Genomic DNA, 16,846 nt, shown 5'->3' on the forward strand with positions numbered 1-16,846 from the left:
CATATTGTGTTTATTCAGATTCAGATTCAGAATACTTTATTAATCCCCGGGGGGAAATTGTTTTTGTTCCAATGCTCCGTGCAAAGTAGAAATAGAAATACAGCATGAATGGAAACAAGAGATAAAGATGAAGATATAAATAAAATACTAAAATAGACAATGAAATAAGCAAAATAAATATTAAAGTAGACATTAAAATAAAATAAAATAAAATAAATATTAAAGTAGACATTAGAATAAAATAGAATAAAATAGGATATTAAAGTAGACATTAACATAAAATAAAATATTAAAGTAGGCAATAAAGTAAAATAAATAATAAGAACAGTAAAGTAGACAATCTGAAATATATACAATATACAAATTTTTATGGCTGATAGTGAGACGGTGTGGCACCTCCCTCCACTTTCCCCCCTCAGGTTAACAATGTTAGATAGTCCATCTAGGATTTTGCGATGTTGCAGTTGCAACAAGTAAACAAATTCATCCAATCCCTGTGAATTCTGCGCGACCTTGCTATTTTGTCCAATCACCACATCTTCACCGTAACTGTTAGCATCACACGGCTAATGTTACCCAGAGGTTATTAACAAGTTTAAAAACAGAGTCGAGCCATTGTAGTGTCTATATGTACCCCTCAAGTCCCGCCCCTGGACGCAGACTGGCCAATCATAACGTAGCATCGGGCTGGCTCAGACCAGGGTCCGATAACAAAACAGCTGTGACTCTAATGTAGTCGTTTCAGATTTCCTTCATTTTCAGGCTGGTTTTGTGGATGTGGAGCTAAATGTTGTGCCTGGGGCACGTCTTGTATTAATGATACTCGTTACCTGGAGAGGTTGGAAAAAGATATACGTTTCTTCCCTGTTCCAAAATCAAACCCTGAAAAGTGTAGGGTTAGCTAGCTAGCTACTGAAGATATAGCCTACTGAATGTATACACATGCTGCTTTTGCTTTTTAATGATTATAACATAAAAAAAGACTGACCCTGCTGTAGAGGAACCAGTGAAGGGAAGCAGGGAAACTTTGCTGATATTCAGCTGTGTGTCATCGCATTGTGCGCAGATGAACATTGTTTGAATTTCCCTCGGAGATCCCTGGCCATCCGGCAGTGGAGGTCTGGGTGCTGGCAGCGGCACACTATTCATTTGCACACACTCCGATGCCACACAGCTGGTTCAATATCGGCGAAGCTGCTTAAGTACCGTCGGTGTTGGTGATCAGCTGTTGATGCACCCCTCTCATCCACCCCCCATACCATCATAATAAATTCTATTCATTTAATAGGCACTGAAACTTAGAAAGCATTGCTAATGTTTTTGCAATTTTCAGTCGCTCCTGTGATTTCATTGCTGTAAACACGCAGCATGCATTGCAATGTTTTAGAAAGTTGCCATGAAATCAGGAATTTCAGGCCGCAGCAATCACAAAAACAGCCCACGAAATCCTGAAGGGACTGGTTAGCTCTGTCAGTGCTGTTGCTGTTGTGAGCGCTGTTTATATTGCGCTAGCACTATTAGCTGCTAGCCACCTCCATGTTGAGAACTGTGTGCAGACAATACTGCCCCAGGCTATTAATTGTAGATATGCTCTGCCTTTAAATCAGCAGTAAGTGTTTTATTTTTCCATTTTTAGTCTTTCTACAGCAAATACCTCTCTCCTTTCTCTACATCTCTCTCTCACCTAATAACACATTTCCCTCATCTCCGTCAACTGCAAGCCCTCAGTGTCTTTGCTCACTCTGTTTTCTTTGTTTTGACTCTTTCTTTATGAAATGTTGTTTTTTTCATGGCTTTCATTCTTGTTGTTGTAGGTGCTTACTGGCAAAATAGGCACTGTGATGCCATTACGATCTTTTTTTTGTAAAAGAAGGCATCAAATGACAGTTTAAGGTTTGATAAAGATAAATAGCTCAGGTCTGTTTTTCTAACTTGAATTATGCTGACAGTCTGCACAGGGTATTACCAGCGCTCACGCAGAAGCTCAAATAAAAAAAAAAAAAAAAAGCAACTTAAAAAAGCACAAATAAAACAGGCGTAAGGAACTAGAAAAATATGTCAGTCTTAGTTGCTAATCACAGTTATTTTCTGAGCCTTTGCCCTCCGCCTGTCACATCTCTTCAGCTCTCTCTCTGCCATTTTGTCTTTTGTTGTTTTTCCCCCCTTCCCTCTTTCTCTTTCTGAATTTGTCTCTCTTGATCTCTCTAGCCCTCCATCTCTCCCACCATCATTCCCTTTTGTTCTCTCTATCAGTGGGAGATGGAGTTAAGTGCAGCTGTAGGCCAAATAGCCCAGTGATTGGCTCTCACGTACTCCTGCCTCCCCAGTGTATTTGAAATCACTGATTGCAGACAAGCCAGTCTAAATCAAAGCCCAGCTATAAAGGAAATGCTTTCAAGGGAAAGGGAGTATGTGGGGGTTAAGATTTATGTGTAATTTGGCTGTGAGTGTATGCTAAGCCCACTCTTATGAACCATGTAGTTGCAGCTGTCAGAATCGCTTCACATTTACTGTACCTCCACCTGCCTGAACAAACAACCTTTAAATTAGATCTAAGAAAAGACTGACCATTTGCCCTTGCAGCCCCATTTTTTTAAACTCTAGGCCTCAGTTGACCTTTGCCATCTGTCTCTGCCCTCCAGATGCCCTGAACACCAGGAACCGTCAGGTGATCTGCACCACCCTGAAAGTCCTGCAGCATTTGGTGGTGTCCGGAGACATGGTGGGAGAGGCTCTGGTGCCTTACTACAGACAGATCCTCCCCATTTTCAACATCTTCAAGAACATGAAGAGTGAGTTTCCAGCAATGCAAATGGTTGAGTGTTTATTCGTGGACAGATGGTGTGTCAGCATGACGGGGCTCTGCGCTTTTGTGGAGCAGTCATTGTGTGAGCACGTCCCTTTGTGTTATAAATCATTTTTCGTGCTAGCACTGCCACTACGACAGTGAGTTAAGGAACAGCAAACATTTATGTGAAAGGCACTGATAGGTGTTCATGTGCAGTGTGTAGCCTGCGTTAAGGCTGTGGTCAGGTTAATCTAAGTGATTCCACAGAGTAGCTCAGTTCAAGGAAATGCCATGCAGATGTTTGATGTCACAACTTGTTTGACTGTGAATCTTGTGACTTCCAGGTAGAAAGCATCCTGTTTTCTACTTGTTGTTTCCTCTGTGGATCCAATGTATGCGCCTGTCCCTGAATCCTTTTTCCTTTTCCTCCCACCACTTTAACATCCACTTGACAGAGAAGCTCCATTTTGTCCTTTCTGCTGTCAGTCAGGCTGCATTGTGCAGCACTGCTGAGGAGGAGACTTTGTCCTTGCTCTCTCTGAAAGCCTCCACCTGGGTGACACCAAGACCTGGGGAGATTGGCATCAGATAGGCTGGGCTCTTTGTACCACTGTGTCAAAGCACTTAGCATGGCGTGACATGATGTGGGCCCATTGAAGGGCTTAGAGGCACAACCGATCCCAAACACGGCTCACCACACAGTCAGTAGGATGTAGAGAGTGACATTGTGAATCAATCATTTAAACACAGGCTTTAACAGGAGAAAACACAAGGCTTTAGTCTCTTAATCAATATCCAATTTGAATCTCTTGTCTCTTTAATTCGCTTACATTATCTGTTACTATTTGCTGAGGTCTAAAAAAAGGAAGGCGAGAGCTGAAAGAGATAGCGGGGAAAGACAAAGGATGGCAAAGAAAAGCCTGCCTTATTAGCACATGGCCATATGCAAATCTCCTCTGTAAATTAGCTGTCAAATCAATCCCCTAAACCGCTTTGAAGCGCGAGTTTCTCCGCCACAGCGCAGGCTCAGCAGTTGGCCGGTGAACCCCACCAGGAATAGTTTTATCTCTGCCTGGTAGTTACCGTGCTGGCCTGTCTACCTGCCCGCCCGCTTGTCTGTCCTCCTCTGGCGCGCATCGATTAAACCCGAGCCAACCTCTCACCTGGCAGACGTCCCTGCTATTGACCTCTCCCAGAGAGACCAGTCTAGGCCAGAGAGGGGTCCATACAGCTGCCAAAGCACAGGACCCAATCGGCTAAACAAGGACAGTGCTTCATGTTCTGCACTTTATAGGCATACAGTAGAGTTTATCTCTTCTTAAAGTTTAGTTATAGTTGAGGCTGAAAGAGAGAGAGAGAGTTTAGCCAATGTGAAGTATACAGTATTTATATATAACCACACATAGATAGATAGATAGATAGATATTGGCATTTGAAGTAATTTTCCTCCTAGAAACATCTTACCCAAGAACAGGAATGTAAATTGGCCAAAAACAGAAAACAAGTGCGATTTGAAATTTATTTCTCAGACAACCAGGCTTCAATTAGCCATTTAAACCCTAAAACTGTCCAATTAGCGTGAGCTAACACAGTAACAGCAGCTAACATCCGACACAGCTTTTTAATGGTTCCAACAAACTCACACTGACTCCGAAATGGCTCGACTGTTGGTAAATTCATTAATAAGCAGGGTAGGTAATGTTAACCATGTGATGCTAACAGTTAGCCCTGTCACTGTGTGTGTCAGCGTGTTGACTGGCACTGGGTGCATAGCTCACACTTCCTCAGCAGCAGTTTCATGATAAACAGAGCAACAGAGCAGCAGCGGGGCAATGAGTATTGCTTGAATGAGTGAAGCTATACACTGCAAACAGCTCTACAATGCAATTTTACCCACTTTAAATGGGTTGCGATGTCAAAATAAAGTACACAAGTACTTGAGTACCCAGACCAACCCCTAATAGATAGATAGATAGATAGATTGATAGATGCCGTTACACAAGGTAGACGCAGACTAAACAACCTTTTTGGGAGTCCGCAGCCGCTCTCCTCCCTTCAGTTCAACATCTTTTCAGTTAGCACAAGCTAACACAGCAGCGGCTAACATCTGACACTGAGCTCTTTAACGGTCCCAACAATCTCACACTGACACAGAAATTGGGTAATTGGGTGATTGGGTAATGTTAACCTTTTGATGCTAAATGTTAGCCCTGTCACTGTGTGTGTCAGCGTGTGGACTGGCGTTTGGTGCAAACTCACACTTCCTCAGCAGCAGCACCCATTTTGAATGGTAATATATAAGTCATGTTTACATGTGGGAGGTTGGGCGCAAATACTCAATATGGTGAGCAAATACTGAAGTCAAAATAGAGTATATGAGTGCTAGAGTATCAATCCCTAACAGATAGATAGATATTAGATAGAGTATTTCTGTATTTTTCCTTTTCCATTTGGGGATTTACTGTCAGATAAGCTGTCAGATCATGTCCTGCACCACCCACTCCCTACTAACACACAAAGATACGACTTCAAAAACAGAAAATATACGCTTCTCTTCTGGGGGCCAAACACTCTGTGAATCAGAACTCTGTGTTCTTTCTTTCTAATACGCAAATATTTCATGGTTGTTGTTCTCTCACTCACTCTGCGTGCCATTGTCTCTGTCTCACTTCTGTTTTATGTGGCTTGTTTATATCGATATCAAAGCTTTCATTGAAGTCCATCTATTATCTAATATTGCTTATATACACCTCCAGCTCCATCCCACGCTCAGTCAGTTGTCTCAACCGGAGCCAGCGTGCTGCCTTTAGCAGACAGGCACGATCATTGTGTTTAATACACTAGAAGACACAGAGGACTGTCTAGTAGTGTGTGGTAACATCTCCCTTTGGCTCTCCCACACTGTAACTCACAGAGCTTGCATGGCATCCCTCTTATCTCTTGAGCCACAAACAGGCCTCTGTCCAGTATGTGCCAAGTGTGTGTCTGCATTTGTGTACATCTGTCATGAATAGATCTGTTGTGTGCCATATGCAGCTGTTGACCTCAGTGTGGGTGAAGGCCCCAGCTTTCTGTCTCTCTGTTCACTGTTCCTTAGATCTGCCTGCCTGGAGCACATAATGCTCCACTGGACGTCCACTACATGCTCACATATACCAAAAGACACATATAATCACATGCTGTCCCAGCCACAGAACCTGACTGTGTCCCTGTCTCCCCAGTTGTTCTAGCTGTGAATCAATGGGCTGACAGCCACTGCCGCAGCGTCAGGGCTACACTTAGATATCACCAGTATCTCATCATGGGACAGATCCCCTAGGCTGTGTTCACACACTCCCGCTGTGTCGCTCCCACTCTGAGACAGGGTCGTGACCTGTTAAATTGGTCTGTATACAGGCCTTATCTGAGCCATTTTTCCGGGGTCAGAGCTGGAGCTTTACAGCCATCTCCAAAATGGACCCTCGGGTGTCCTCTCACTCAGACAGAGCACTGGACCTCTGACCAGGAGAGCACACTCACGCCCCACATGCTCAGCCTCTCTGGGATCCAGGCCTCTGCAGAAGGAACAGCTCCATTGTTCAATGAGAAAAAATGTGGCAGTTTAACTCCAGGCAGCCAGCTGCCATTCTTACCACTGACACAGTAATGCGTCATTTTGAAGCTCGCAATAATGAGCAATCACGCAGTATCACCGTCCTTGATGTACCCCTTTGTCTCCTGAATCAGCGCTCTTAGCTTCTGTTTGCTTTGTGCCTTTTGCATATCAGCTGTGTTTGAGTGTGTGTGTGTGTGTGTGTGTGTGTGTGTGTGTGTGTGTGTGTGTGTGTGTGTTTAGACGATGTTGAGGATAGTGTAGGAATTCCTCCAATGCGATTTGCACGGCTCTCTTGTTTACTTGCTGTGATGAATCTTATCCCTAATGAAATGCAACAACGTTCCTTATGAAGGAGAGATGTGCTCCCTCATCCAGCAAATTCCTCTTCTGAGCTTGAAAGGAAGGGGACTCATCTACTGTACGTCATCTGAGAAGGAGAGAAAGAGAGTGTGTGGAGTCGTGTAGGGCAGCGTAGTAAACTACACTGAGAAAATATTCTAGTGTCTTGAATAGGGATCAAATGGGTGCCAATACTGACCTTATCTGGTGGATCAGATAGTGGCTGGACATGAGCGACCCACATTAAATGCTGTCATAAAATTCAGTGTTTGCACTATTACCATACAAAACTAATCCCAGTGAGTTCCCTGCAATGAAGTATGAAGATTTTAAATCGCTAAAAAGGGGACACTGGTACTCTGTATGTAATATCCTAAGTTGTGGTACCAGAACCAATATCGGGAACACAAAACAGTGAATTTGTGCACCCCTAGTCTTGATATCAGTTTTCTAGAATAATTAAAATGAGATGACACTATATAGGCCAATGTTTTTCCTTATTTACATATGTCTTAAAGGTATACTATGCAGGATTTACTCTGAAAACAATAAAAAACTATGCACACAATAATAATCAGTCATCACTTATGACCCACTAGAAGTGTGTGGTGGTGTATTTATTTGCAGAGACTCTGACCTCTGCCTGTGTTGTATTTGACTTTATAAAATGGTGGTGACCAGGTGTCAAACTGTTAGCAGCACGAATCCAAGAAGAAACCATTAAGCGCAGGAAAACACAAATATAGTGGGGTGAAATGCCAAGCAGACAACAGTGGGGTTGACTTTCACTTCCACTAGCGACACTAGTTACAAACATTAGCCAACAATTTATGCATTGTATACCTTTAAACAAATGATTGTGATAGATATGTCTGACTAAAGAACTTTTACAGTTAAACATTAAACTTTATTAACAAAGATTACCGCAATAAATCTGTATTTTTATGTATATTAAAGGCACAGTTCACCCCCAACATCAAAAATACGAATAGCTTTTGTGCGGTGATGCGGTTTGCGGGTGTAGTTGGGTAGAAAGAAAATAGTTCCTACATGAAACTGCTCGCAACAAGGTCTAAAAAAAAAAAATGACATGAAAAGACATGAACATACAAACAAGCAGACAGACAGAAAGACAGTAGTATTTACAATTAATGAAAAGCATTATAAAAAAGCAAATGTCAATGTAAGGTAGAAGGGAGGAAGTATAACCTTATTAAATCCCACCCCTTCCCCATAAGTCATTGAGTGAATGAATCATAATATAGATAAACCTATACCTAAGACTTTTCCTAATACACAATTTTTATTACCTTTAACTTTGTCACACAAAAATAACCCATGTATAAGTGTATGATAGTAATTTCCAAATATCTATCTTACATAAACCTGTCATAGTGTATAATATAAATGACCAATTGTCAGTGACTTACAAGTATAAACCAGTCTAAATGTGTGATATATATAATAACAATTGTCTTTGCCTTACAAGAAATTAAATATAGATATTAGTATAACATACTAATCCATACCCATTGGTAGCTTTGTCACCTTCTACCTATGCCAATCCTCAATGTCTATGTGCAGTTTCACATAGATTGACCACGTCAGTGAGAAGAAAAATGTGGGACAGACAGAATGACTGACTGACAGAATGACACACTGACAGTTTCTGTGATTATGTACAGCATACCATACCATGACTTAGTCATACCAAAATTTAGAAATAAAACAAAACATTGGGCCACAGGGGGAGCCACAGTGATTGGTCACATTTTAGCCATTTTTAAGCATTTTTCTGTTGTTATAGCGCCACCCAGTTGCCAATTAGAGTTAAATTTCTCCAGTCACCTTGAGGCGTCCTGTTCTACATATCTACCAAGTTTAGTAAAAATCGATTTGGCTCCCCCACACTGTAACTCACAGTTAGGCCTAGATAAGAAATTAGCTCTCTAGCGCCCCCATTTTATTTGATGGGGTCAATAATGGAGGGGTCCCCTCAGATTATGTGTGGTCATATGCCTACAAAGTTGTGTGGTGATCGGTGAAACCCTTGAGATGTTCTACACCTTTATGTGATGAGCCACGCCCTCCTCAATATTCATTGGCTTATAGAAGCTCAGTTTTAGTAAGTTTTCCAACTTTTGCCAAGAGGGAACTTTAGATATTGGTCCCTAGATTATGTTCACTGAGTTTCATGCAGATCGGTCAAACTTCCTAGGAAGAGATTGATTTGAAGTGTTTTTAAAAAAATTCAAAATGGCGGAAAATCTGTATCTATATGTTCTTGAGGCAAATTTGTTCCTCATGAGGAGAGGCATCTCTGTGCAAAGTTTCATGTGTCTACGACATACGGGGCATGAGATATGCCCATTCAAAGTTTGCAATTTCAATCGGTTGCTATAGCGCCCCCATTTGGCCAATTGATGTAATATTGCTTCATTCGCATCCTCCCATGACCCTCTACCACTGTGCCAAATTTCACATGGATTGGCCAAGTCAGTGAGGAGAAAAACCTGGAACAAACACACAGACAGACCCACAGTCAGAGTTTTCGTCATTATATAGTAAGATATATCATCATCAATTTGTCCTGCTACTCTTTTATATTTTAGTAAGTGAAGACACATTACTGTTTAGTTTTTCAAGTGTATTTTTTGGCGCTTGAACACCACAAGCTGAGCGCCATTATATTCAGGAGAGGGTAGACATCTGTATGGCCGATACCTCCAACAATTTGCAAGTCACACCAGAACAATATTTAGAGGAATTTTTTTTTTTTTATTCTTGGGGTGAACTGTCCCTTTAAGCTGAATTGGAAAACAAGCATTAAATGTCACAAATAAAACATGTATTGCTGCAGTTTACTCCTCTGCAATTTCTTTCTCCATCTCCGCCAGTATACACAAGGATACAACATATGTGTTTCAGTCTGATATAGGCAGAAATTTTCAGCCTTTGACATCAGCCTAGTTATAAATACACGAGCATAGGCCAGCCAGTGACCAGTACACACTGAAGATAGCTTGAAACACAGTTCACTGGTAAATGATTTGGTTCCAGAACTTCTCTTCATTTAGCCTCGCTATTTTTTAGAAATAAAAATGGGCAGAGACTACATAAGGGGTTGTTTTTCATGAAATCTTCAGCTTCTACTTCGCTCTACATTGTGTCTGAATGTGGTTGATGTTTGCCTGGAGGGCTCCTCTGGTATTTATTTGAGCCTGCATTGTAGCATTGTTGTTGTTGTCCTGATGATTTTCTCCGCTTATCTGTAAGGTGTAGGTCCTTAAACTCCTATTCATCACTGACAAACACTCTCCCTCTCACACACACACAACACACTAACACACTGAAACACACATTCTCACACCCATACATATATTGCTCACACGCGCTGCGGTGATCTGGTTCATTTGGCCTCTTTTATCTTCCTGCTAGGAATGTGTCCAGCTATGATAAGGTCTCACCCACATGCATTGGTGAGCCTACACACACACACACACACACACATGCAGAGGTTGTTATAGTGGCTCTCTGTCATCTGTGCCTGGGCAACTGGTGAGGTTTTTGTGTTGGTGACAGATGCAGCACTGGCTGGCCACTCTGTCTTCCCCGTGGGCCTGCTTTATCTGTGTATCACATGACACACACATGCACACATGGTATACCCACTCTCACAACTCATGTTGGACGTCTCCACGAATGCGACAGATCAGTTACAGCCCAAGCTGATCGTTGGAATGGAAATAAACAGGAAGAGCTGGCTGACCTCGTAACCCCTCCCGCTGCCTGACAGAAGGGCAGTCAGGAACAAGGAGGCAAGGACACTTCATCATCTTTGGATGGAGATCATGTTCATGTAACTGTCACATATGAAATGGCCACCATGAACACACACACACACACACACACACACACACACACACACACACACACAGGCAAATGTAATCCAAAGCATTTTTTCCAACTCATTTTAATCTGACAGAAGGCCAAGCGTATGCCAGCGTTCTCAGCCACCTGTGCTCTTGTCCACAGTACAACGTAATGCTCCCGTTTACTGCCAGAACACCGCGCTGTTGCGTATACGGTGTTGAAGTTAATTCCTGGGGATTCCCATTCACAAACATTTGTTTTATTTAATGACCTTTTCCAGCTGCCGTTGTGAAAAATTAATTCACTGCCATGCTTTCACTGTGTACATAGTGACAGAACGGAGGGCACCACGCACCCCTACCACACACACACAAACCCATGGCCCCCATGTAATCCATCATCCTCCACAGACACACAGAGCTCCTTGTCCCTGCGGACGACAGAACACACACCTCATCCTCAGCCCCCGTCTCCTCTTCCATGTACCCCTCTCCAACGGGAGATATCTATCTATCAAGCAATCACAGCCTGCCAAGACCCCTCCGCCATTAAAATACAGAATGAGTGGGAGGAACTGAGAGAGAAAAGAGGGAGATAGAGGGGAAGATAGCATGAGTGAGCGAGAGATGAAATCCAGGTAATGCCGAGCTCGTCTTTTCTTACCTGCTCCACCGTTAGCATGCTTCACAGCACATAATGACTTTTTCCTTCTCTCCTGAAGCTTAAGAAAAGATGAAAATGAGGAAAATAGTGGAAATATATTTTTATATTAATGCAGTCCCCACCTCCCCCTATCTCCCTCAACTCCTATACTTCTTCCGCCTGCGGAGATGCCCACCTGGCTCTGTTAATTTCTATTGTCAGCAGGTCTGAGGCGGAGCAGCCAATCAGGTGCGAGCGTCAGCCCTTGGGCCTGCAGTCGCTCTGCGGCTCCAATTTAAAGGTCAGCTGATAAGCAGCCCGATTCATGCATAATCTGGGCTGCTCTGCAGGCAGACAGGCAGACTGCTCAACGAAAAAACACACACACACACACACACACACACACACACACACACACACACACACACACACACTCAACAGATATCCACATTATGCACTCTGTCTATGATTGACCCTCTCAGACCTTTTATTTTGCAGACTGTGATGGGCACGTTTCACTTTGCCTTTTCCAGCTGGAACGTGTTTGTGCTGCTATTGTTCCATCAGGTTAGATAATATACTTTTTCTAATTGCTCGAGAGGAGCGCCTCAGTAAGAACTTGGCTTCGTGTTTGTTGATTTGTTCATTAATTTGTACATAGTGCCTTTTGCAATGTGAAGCACTTAGGGGAATTATGGGATCCACTCTTTAAATGGCACAGAGCCCTGAGGCAGGCAGTATACTTAAAATGAAATAGAATTTGGCATCTTCGCACAAGTAGTCTGCAAGTTAAACAAAGTACCTCTTTGATTGCTGCAGTACGCTGAGGCTTACTCACCTCTCGCCAAGTCACCGCGACTGCTCAACAGTTTGTTCGTAACTTAATTTCTGATTTTATAATTTCTTTGCAATGTCAGTAATTATTTGGCATGAATAACATTCAACAAATAGACAAATAGACCTAAATTTAAAGTAACTTTGGCACTTATAGCCTTTTTGCTTGAATCTTATGCATTGATCACACAGGATTTCCTCGAGATCAGATAGCTCAGGGTTGTTAGCAATAGCTCATACTGGCATTTTCTTAAGTTTTTCGTTGTTGTTCAGTGTGGAAGTCCCTTCTCACTGCTGTCCGGATTGGACACTAGAGAAGACATAGACCTGTAACATAGATTGCTTGAGCTGAACTTCGAATTCGAAGCACTTGAAGCATGCCATGTGGATAAACAGAAACATGCACTACACTTTTAACCAATAGGCACCAATTCAAGTAGAAACAGGTGTCCATCACTCAAAATGCATGCAATGTAAACTAGATGGCACTTGGCTTGTGGTGCTCAAAGCGCCAAAAAATACACAAACCAACCATATCACTGCGCAGAAGGAAGTGTGCGTCTACTCATGGATGAGAGGCTCATGTTCATGACCCTGCAAGATGTAAACATTGATGCTGTCCTCCTCAGCCGAGCTGTAATGTTCATTAGCTCAGTGGTGCTAGGTGAGGTAGTAGTAGATGCACACTTCCTTCTACATGGAGGTACAGTTGGTGGGTGAAGTTCTGCAGAAAGAAAATAGTTCCTACATGAAACTGCTCACAATGAGGTCTTATCTTGAGTATCTGGGTCATGATTTCTGGAAAGAGATATTGCTATAGAGTTTTTCAAATGTATTTTTTGGCGTTCTGAGCACCACAAGCCGAGTGACATCTAGTTCCTTTATATTGGAGAAAAGGCAGACATCTCCAAGGCTTATATCTCCAACACTCGACACCTCACACCCTACAATCTAGATTGCAAAATAGTACTACAGGTAAAAGGATTAAGTGTCCCTTGAAGGTTATACATAGGAGAAATAGTGTGGGCTCATACAGCAGAAGTAGCAAGTCACAAACACACGTGGAAATGCTTGATCACCATAAGAAGCTAGTTTACCTCTCTTTATGTGTGCTCAATACCAATGCCTGTACCTTGACAACGTGTGGACTAGAGGTTTGCAGCTAGAGAAAGCCTTTAAGTGAATGTTGAGCTTTTAGATGGATAGGATCAGGTTTAGCATATACTTCCTTGTAATCTGTGGACGACCATGTATGTATTCTTACTGCGGAAACAGAAGTCCCCAATCTCAGCGGGGCTTGTCCTTTCATTCCCTCTAATCCAAGTAGCACTCAATTACCTAATTGGATGAGTTATGAGGGTCCTTTTCCTCCCATCTCAATGAGATTAACACACTCTGTAATTAATGAATTTGGGGCACTTTGAAACGATTCACAGGATTGTCCAGGCTCCGGGGGCCTGACATGTGTAACACAATTATCGAGTTGTCGGAATTAGACAATAGAGTGAGATGAATAGTGCAAACATTAGCTGTGTTTTCTAAACACAGGTGATCGTTCCAGTCTGAACGTGGATTAGGTTGATATGTCTGCTTTGTTGTTATTCTCTACAGTGTGTGTATGTGCGTGTTCTGTGGTTAGAGAAAAGTGAGCCATTTGATAGCCAATGAGTATGTTGCTTCTTGGGATAACTCTCGTGTATGAATCTGTGTCCTTGTGTGTGCCTTTGTGTGTGTCATGACTTCCTAGCAGCGAGCAGCGAGCTCTCCTGCAGCCTCTCACCACATCATTGTGTTTGACATCTCCGCGGGCAGCCAGCGACAGAACGCTGGTGTGTGTGCAGGCATTTGTCCGGCCCGTTTTGGATCAGCATTCGCACCCTGCGCCAGGTTGCCTGTCAGCTTTCATAAACAGCCACACCTTCACAAACCAGCCCGCTGCTTGAAAGTTTAAAAAAAAGAAAAGAAAAAGAAAAAAGGCACAGTTTCACAAAGCAAATCACATATAGCATTTCAGTCTCCCTAACTTGTTGTCCCAGACAAGGACACACATACTAAACAATAGAAACAAAATAGATTTTTATTACCAGTGTCAGGATACAGTCCTACTTCCCTCTGCTTGTCAGATGTGGGCAGAAATATAAGTACACTGAAGAAAACAGAGAAATAAAAAATGTAATCCAAATTTTAAGGATGACAGTTAGATCTTGGATACCTTCATGGACAACTGAGCTGCAGTTCCACCTATTATGAAAATGTATAAATCTAAAAATGGGTTCTCTACACATGATTTCAGACTTGAAATACCTATACCTTTCTAGGTCACCGTCTGGAAATTACTCAAGATTGTCAAGTGAGTCCTCAGCCTGGTATTGTCAGTCACAATGCCTCCACACCTGTCATTTTTAGGGTCTGTCTCCTGTCTGTCTGCGTCTTTAGAGTACCACCCCCCATTACTGCCCCTCCTCAGCACGTTTCCTTGACAGGGGAAACCTTATCTCCTCCATTCTCACACAGGCATGCGCCACTCACAGTCCTCACTATCTCTAATGGATGTAATTGAACCCCATTCTAACAATCTAATGCATGCTTTTCCTCAAGAAGCCATTAAACACCCACATGACCCCCCCCCCCCCCCTCACACAAATCTCCACAAGGTTGTCCAGGCTGAGTCTTGTCCTACATCCAGACAGTCAGTTTTTTCACATGGCACCCAATTCTAATGATTCCATCTGGCTCCACAGCTCATACTCCCCTAGCCATCACAAAATATGAGTATGCAATGCTTTACTTTCAGAGTTTAGCACAAGATGTGATATCTATTATTTGACAAAGACGACTTTGATTGCTGCCATTAAACTAAAATTAATACGTATTCGTGAGTTCAAAGACAAAGGCTTAATCCTGATACATCCCTTGCCCCCACTGCTTAGCCCTTATGTGTGTTCATGTCTAGGGGTAGGGTGTTCCAATTGTTGTTGGCATAGAGGGGTAGGGCGAAGTGGGACCAAAGGGACCAAAATGGGTATAAGCCTCCGGGCTTTATTGTGTTATCCTGACTTCACCCATGGCCTCTGCTAAGGTGGTGTTTTTCTTTTGACAAAAATTAAATTGACTAATAAAAATCAATCAATCAAGTGTTCGAGCTGCACGGCCCACCAAATTGAAGTTTGTCAGAGGCACACTTCAAATCGAGTGTTATGACAAATCGTTAGCAAGATAGCGGCACGATTAACAAAAGACACCCACTAGTGTATTTCCTTTGTAAACCAAAATTTAAAAAATGGCCATAACCATGGTTTTAACTTACTTTAATGTCAATGTGTTTTGGTCCTTTTCTTTATAACAAGCACAACAATAACAACTCCAACAAACAATCTGCTAGTAGTATGCTGGTGTCTTGGCAGCTAACTAGCTAGCTAGCTAACGCTACACTGTTATTGCTGATTTGTGCATGACAGTCCCGCATTTTGACGTGTTTCCATGTGGTATTCCCCCTCGTGATGGCATATGATGCCTGATATTTAACTGAAGTCCAACAGCAAAGTTGGTAGACTTACTGGTCCTCTAATATCAGTGATAATACCATTACCGCCAGGGTTGTGTCAGTTTATGTAAACGCTATCAGTGATGATGGATGTATCAGGGCCTTGAAGGATTGTCCCATTTCATAGGGGAAGATTTTAGCCAATACCCCTTGTAACTCTTTCCAGTGGTCCAAAAATGCACTTGGAAATGAGGGGTAGGGGTAAAAATAATAAAATGATCACACGTTTCAATTAAAGGATGCAAAATAGTTTCATAAATGAGCCACAACAGTGGGCAAATTTCACTGGGCAAGCAGAAAAAAAATGAGACTTTATTAGTCATTAAAGGTGGTAATTTATTCATCCCATTCATAATTATTCATCCCTGTCATGCTATACATGCATTAGCAATTTGTAGAACCTCTGTTAGATGTAAAGGCTAATCATACACCTAATATCTAGGTCAGCAACATGGATCAGTGGTTAGTGTTTTATAAGCAGAACTGAGAGGCAAAATAATTACGGGAAAAGAAGGGTCATGTTGACCCTACAAAATTGCTAAACTGCATGTATGGACATATTCAGCCACAGGAGTATTACAGAGAATTATTTTCCTTGTTGCTTTTCTTCTCCTTTTACTGTTAAAGCTTAATTAGGTGGTGAAATAATACCACTTAGCTTGCTTTGCTTGGCTCTTTATTCCCTCATCCCAGGACATCACCAGGGGAGCACAACGTCCGTAGCACCTTGTCTCAGAGTAACAGAGTCTGTCAGTATGTGTGTGGGTGTTTTAGCTTCTGCATATACGTAGTAAAAGAAAGCCAGTCCACGGAACCAGATGTTAATTCGTTATGTTCGACCACCCACTAGTAGGAGAAGGATGAGGGTTACAGGGAATAAAGGCTGTTTTACCAGGCGGTCAGTCAGAGATCCTCAGAGGCCTTCAGGCAAACAACCACAACAACCCAGATAAACATCCCCATGTTTTCTTCTCTACAGTAGAGCCTCGCATCATCTTCCCTCTCTTCCTTTCACAAGATCACATGAGCCAAACTAACTCCCCATTTAGGCTTGTTATTTGACTATGGCCATAAGTAGTCTCACTTTACATACTACAAGGAGAAAGTCCCATTGTGTAGGGTTAAGGGGTATATATTAGCAGAAATTGAGCATAGCGTTAATTCAAGCACGACACGGTGTCAATCCCAGCTCACATCCAAGCTACATCAGCTGTCTCAAACAACCCAGTCA

At 42.4% G+C, this 16,846-nt stretch overlaps 1 protein-coding gene across 7 annotated transcripts in view; it reads left to right on the forward strand.

Moving 5' to 3' along the window:
• pacrg (PARK2 co-regulated) overlaps positions 1-16,846 on the forward strand; it is a 255,296-nt gene that overhangs the window by 167,619 nt on the left and 70,831 nt on the right. For 6 of the 7 annotated variants that reach the window (XM_050061236.1, XM_050061232.1, XM_050061233.1 and 3 more), the window contains one exon: positions 2,643-2,792. The exons of the other annotated variant lie outside the window; for it this stretch is intronic. In XM_050061236.1, coding sequence (XP_049917193.1) covers positions 2,643-2,792 — 150 coding nt within the window. The remainder of the gene's footprint in view (positions 1-2,642; positions 2,793-16,846) is intronic. 7 annotated transcript variants of the gene reach the window in all.

The sequence above is a fragment of the Epinephelus moara genome, chromosome 14, assembly GCF_006386435.1.
Source record: "Epinephelus moara isolate mb chromosome 14, YSFRI_EMoa_1.0, whole genome shotgun sequence".
NCBI classification, from domain to species: domain Eukaryota; kingdom Metazoa; phylum Chordata; class Actinopteri; order Perciformes; family Serranidae; genus Epinephelus; species Epinephelus moara.